At 35.5% G+C, this 6,000-nt stretch overlaps 1 protein-coding gene across 1 annotated transcript in view; it reads left to right on the forward strand.

The window, feature by feature from the left end:
- The window catches only part of sei (seizure), a 520,652-nt gene extending 518,497 nt beyond the window's left edge, over positions 1 to 2,155 (forward strand). The window contains exon 21 of the mRNA XM_068225985.1: positions 2,042 to 2,155. Within this exon, the coding sequence (XP_068082086.1) occupies positions 2,042 to 2,116 (75 nt within the window). The 3' untranslated portion in view covers positions 2,117 to 2,155. The remainder of the gene's footprint in view (positions 1 to 2,041) is intronic.
- Positions 2,156 to 6,000: the final 3,845 nt, after the last annotated feature.

A 6,000-nucleotide genomic window follows, 5' to 3' on the forward strand; every position in this document is an offset into this window, starting at 1 on the left:
TCTGATCACCACAAGGGAGGATCGCCGTATTATGCACCAAGCGCATCGTTACCCCTTCATATCTGTGCCTTCTATCCGAGAACAAGTAATGGACTCCCTGCAACAGTTTGTGTCATCCCGCACCATTTGTCAGAGACTAGCAGCAGCCAGACTAGGGAATCACCGTCCCACGCATAGGCTGCTGTTAATACCACAACACAAACGGCTGCGTTTGGAGTGGTGCCATCACCGGGAAGCATGGGCTGCTGATGAATGGCATCGTAATGTTTTCAGTGAAGAATTGCAATTCTGCACTAACCCAGATGACCATTGTCTGCGAGTATGGTGGCGACCTGGAGAGAGGTCCCAATCTTCTGATGTTTTGGAGAGATACAGCGGTGTTACTCTTGGTGTCATGGTGTGGGGAGCGATTGGGTATGACTTCAGGTCACAGCTGGTAGTGACTGAGGGAACTCTGATGACAAAATGGTACGTCACTGACTTCTACATGCTCATGTGTAGGACCCAGATTCTTATGCAATTAAATATTCCATTCCTTTACTTGTAGACAACTGAAAAATGTCTGCAAATTGTGGTTCTGAAATGGTTATACCTGTGTTTCATTTTACATATTTTTACATATAATGTGAAGAATGTAACATTTTGTACATAACTAGGTAATTATTTTTAAAAAATTAAAAATTGTGTCAGCCTGTTTAATTCTCAGACTATAGTAACTTTAGTAAAATAATTAATCTCATATAGAATAATTTTAAGTGCCTGAAGTTGGCTTTAAAATTCCTTCAATATTGGGATTTCTAACCCTTTGTCTGCAAAATACAGTAGGTCTGAGTGTTTCAACTGCATACAACAGCACTAATCCTTTCTCAGAATCTGGGAGGGCAGGTGCCTTCCTGTGGTCAGAGTTTCCGACAAACTCCATGCTGTCTTGAAAAGAAATCTAAGTTATTCAACCTCTCTGTCTGTTTGCAAGATCATCAGTGGTGATACTGTTAAAATTAGAATATAAATTATCTAAAGCAACAACGATGACTTTGTCATAATGTATGGAGATATTTAAAACAATTTTGTTATCTCATATCAATATCATAAGTGATAAAAAAAGGAATATATGAACATTTTTGTAAATTTAGTGTGGTTTCCCATTTTTACACCAGGCAAATGCTGGGGCTGTACCTTAATTAAGGGCACAACTGCTTCCTTCCCACTCCTAAGTCTTTCCTATCCCATTGTCGCTATAAGACCTATCTGTGTCGGTGTGACGTGAAACAAATTTGTATGTAAATTTAGTGCATTAATATTATGGCATATTTTATGAATATTACATAATTATTTACATATTCTGTGAATATTACATGTTTCACTGATATTTACTACATTTTTATGTACATATTTTGCACTTTTATATTACATAATAATGCAAGCCTTTCTCGTGTGTTACCTCTCATGCGACAGTATCTTGGTGCCAGTTTTTTAACATGACAATGCTTGTCCACACATGGCACATGTCTCTATGAACTGTCTGTATGATGCTGAGGTACTCCTGTGGCCAGCAAGATCTCCAAATCTGTCCCATATAGAACATGTGTGGAACCAGCTCAGACGTCAAGTCCATCCCCATGCCAGTATCCAGGATATCAAGGACCAGTCATAACAGTTGTGGGCTAGCTTGCCCCAGGAAATGATACAACGGCTTTATGACACCCTTCCCAACCGAATCAGTGCATGCATCCAGGCCAGAGGGGGTGAACATCATACTGATTAGTGGGCTTGTATTGCCAGGTTCTTAGTAAATTTGACTCAATTTTGTAATCACTGAAATAACATCAACACGTGAAGTTTCATTTTGTTTTCTCTTCCCCTTCTGAGTGCTTCAATTTTTTTTGTCAGGCAGGTGGTTTGTTTCCTTCTTGTGTCCTTGCATTGCAATAGTAGGTATTCTGTGAAGGGAATGCACCATAGTAAAAGTAGCTAATTTCTCTTTATTGTTCAGTCAAATGCAGACCACTAATATTCCATTGTATATTACTTTTTTTTCCAGGATTCTCACAGCAGTAGTCCAAATAGCCCTACGTACCCAAGCCAAGTGCCCGAATCGAAGACTTCAGATGTTTAGTCTAATAAGGCAGTTACTAAAGCTTTTAAAGAGACATTCTTGCTGTGGCTTGTTGTGACTCAACAAATAATTGTAGATTTTTAAAAACTTTATTCCAGTGTGAACTATATTGAATAGTTTTCCACCAATGAAAGATTTTCTTCTAAATAAAAGCTTTTTTAAAATAAAGGTAATGCTCAGTAAGGGAGTAATTTTATGTAAGTGTTTTGGTGTCATAAAGCTGATAAGATATGTTACTTGTTTGGTGATCGACATTGTTACTCCTGTATTGCAGTGCTTTAAATAATGGGGATTCAGATGAATTATGGTATATTTAAATATACTATGCCATAAACACTCACACAGCTTCTTAAAGAATTATTTTCTTCTGTACAGTTTTCCAAACAACTAAGAATTCCTTAACTGTGAAGACCACAGGCCCATACTAAATTCAGAGTTCTGTGCAAAGCCATAAAGTAACTTGGCAACAGCAAAAATGTTTCTTTATTGATTCAAATTTAAAAATCCATTTAAACAATTTATAATAGATGAGGGATGGGGCAGGAGGGGGGGAGGGAGGGTTTAAAAGATCATGGTGCTTCTCTAATGCACATATCGTTCACTCCTCACTCACGACACTCACTAACCACATTGATCATTAATTCATTAGATAGCCAGTAGGTCACTAGTATATGGAGAGCGTTGCTTAATGAGCAACTGTGACAGTCTCTAGCTGCAATCCACTTGTTTCATTTGCATTTTAAATACTATCTAGTAGTAAGAAACATTACCATGGGACATCTGTAGTAGGTGTTGGGATGCTAAAATCGGCATTCAAAGTTTATCCTAATTACTGGTGAATGTGTTGTCCTTTGACCCACACACAACTTAATATCTAGTTGACAGAGTTACGAGTTCAAAACAGCAGCACAAATAAAACTGTACTTGAATCTGTACGAGATGGTTCCTTCATCGCTGCGCGGCCATGCTTTATCAATCCAAACAGAAGAATTTAAACTGAAAAGTAATCTGGTGAACTCCTCTTCTAGATTGCCAATTTGCTTTAAATCACAATTGCAAACTTATGTTCTTATATATAAAATAAATTGAGTGTGTGAATAAATAACATGTTCTATTTTTCTGGTTCATTTTCTACAAACAGTGTCAAATGGAAATACAGCTCTGGTCCCCTGTACGTGCAGAAAATACATTTGCCTTTTCAGAAAAACATGGCTTTAGCAAGGCATACATAATGGTTCAAATATCAACTATATCAATAACATATTTTTTAATGTCCTATGTTGTAATCAACATGTATGGTACCAGCCAGGGACAAGACTTGAGCAGCCACAAAGTGAGTTACTGAGAGACTGCTGTATGATATTCCTCTGCAATGTCTCACACTCTGTATTGAATATCACAATGTCTCTCTAAAGCAGGTAGTACACTACATGAGTGAATCATGCATATAGCTCAAAGTGTGTATTACATATTAACTGGGAATGCTCTTGTATAAAATTCCTCCCTAAAAGTGAGTCATATCCAAGAATGACCACCATCATCTGATGGAATGGAAATTTTGTAGTTAAAACTCTTATAAAAACATATCTCACAATAAAGACTGATCAAATTTGAATAAATGATCTTTGTACAGTTTCACTAAGGAACATCAAATCAAGGGAAATTAATGGCAAGCATTGCATCAAAAAAGGAATAAAAGCTAGCCTTTACCTTGTAACGCATGGAATATCCATATTTTTTAATATGTAGATAATACCATCACAGCCCTATAGTATTTGTTTCTGATACCAGCTTTCTGTAGTATTTTGAGATAGTTTTGTGAAGTATTGCTCCTAGTTGTGTTCCCTACATCTCTTAAATTAAATTTAGGGAAATTAATGGCAAGCACTGCATCAAGAAACAAATGAAAGCTGGCCCTTACATTGTAAGGCAAGGAATATCCATATTTTTGAATATTTATATAATACCATCACAGCCCTATGGTATTTGTTTCTGATACCAGCTTTCTGTAGTATTTTGAGATAGTTTTGTGAAGTATTGCTCCTAGTTGTGTTCCCTACATCTCTTAAATTAAATTTAGGGAAATTAATGGCAAGCACTGCATCAAGAAACAAATGAAAGCTGGCCCTTACCTTGTAAGACAAGGAATATCCATATTTTTTAATATCTAGATAATACCTGTGGTATTTGTTTCCGAAACCAGCTTTCTGTAGTATTTTGAGATAGTTTTGTGAAGTATGGCTCCTAGTTGTGTTCCCTACATCTTTACCTCACATTTCACCAACTAACTGCAGTGTTTCAACTATTTTCTTTTACTTAGAAACAAAAACTTCTGGAGTTGAAAATGATCTTCTGCCTATGCAGTGTAGTAATTTCCAACATGATCTGAAGTTGGAGGTTGTTTTATTAAGCTAAGAATAGATAATTTTATAAATTAACAGTGATTGGTACAAAATGATGTGAAATAATTGGGAGTCATTTAAGTAAAAGCTTATCAACAACAGATTGATATAACATCATTAATTCATTATATATTAATATCATTCATGAAGATTAACAGTAGACACTTCATTCCTTTAATACTATTTCCTTGTCAGCTTGCATTTGGGAGATAGTGGGTTCGAACCCCACTCCTGGCAGTGCTGAAGATCCTTCTTGGTCATTTTTCAGAAATGTAAGGTTATTCATTTCTTACTTTGAACTTTTGATATTATTAGAGATGTTTTAAATTTGCAACACTGCAGCATTTCAGAGACTCTCATTACAGTTGTCCCAAAATAGGATCTAAAGTATCTCTTGGAAAGGCAAGCAAGAGTTGAAGTTAAATTGATAGCATAGGTAATATGAGACACAATGTGAGCTTTAATTCAAATAACTTACAACAATGCTAATTTTAGGCTTTGGATTCTTTCTTTTGGACAAGTTGAACAAAAAATGTTTTCTTTTCAATATTTGATACAAAGAAAAGTATATCAGGCTACAGAATAGAAGAAATTAAAAGTTAACTTAGAATTAAGCTAATTGAAATGTCATTTGTTTATTTTCTCAATGCAAAATCTATTGGAGATGCATTATTTTATATGAATATTATGGAAATATTTACTTTATACTGTTAAAACAAAGATATTCCTTCCTAAGAAAATGATCCTTTGTAGGCTACAGCAGGCTATGTTAAATTTTTCTGTAGGGGCACATGGTCACGATACCAGATCAATGACGCCTTTGTATCAATGACGCCTTTGTATGTGCCTTACGCCTGTGTACAGTAAAAGACTACTGATGAAGTTTGTACACACACTTACCTATTCTGTATAGTGTATTGACTTATATCAATGAAAATTACTTTCTAAACGTTCCGAGTAACTTAGCCCTGATTACAATTCTTATTCACAATATCACCCATATAGGCTGTATTTATCAGTACACATATTTGAATATAAAGCTTACTTGCATGATTCCCTTTTAGTCAGTGAAGTTGTTACCATACTCAGTTTTTGCTTCGGCAGTGAATTAATTTGGGGGGAGGAGGGGGAGCGGGAAAGAAAACTGGGAAGATTTTTATTAAACAGCAATACAGAAAATTACCAGCTATTTTAGAGCAGGAATGAAAATTACCAGTCCCTCTAAACTCACATTGAGTTCAAGGTCTTTTTTTGACTAATTTATTGTTAGTGAATTGAACATTTGTTATTCGATTAAGGCAGAGACTGTCACTGCTGAATCATCCTGCAGTTGTCTTCATATTTGTAAGTGAAAGAAGAAAACTCTCGCGAAAGAGATTTGTTGTATAATATTTATTGTTCTCTTGTTCTATTCTACTCAAAGTTGAATTGAATTCAACAGTTGCATGTTATTTTTACCAAGATATAAAAATTTTAAATATT

This window comes from Anabrus simplex, chromosome 2, assembly GCF_040414725.1.
Source record: "Anabrus simplex isolate iqAnaSimp1 chromosome 2, ASM4041472v1, whole genome shotgun sequence".
Taxonomy (NCBI): domain Eukaryota; kingdom Metazoa; phylum Arthropoda; class Insecta; order Orthoptera; family Tettigoniidae; genus Anabrus; species Anabrus simplex.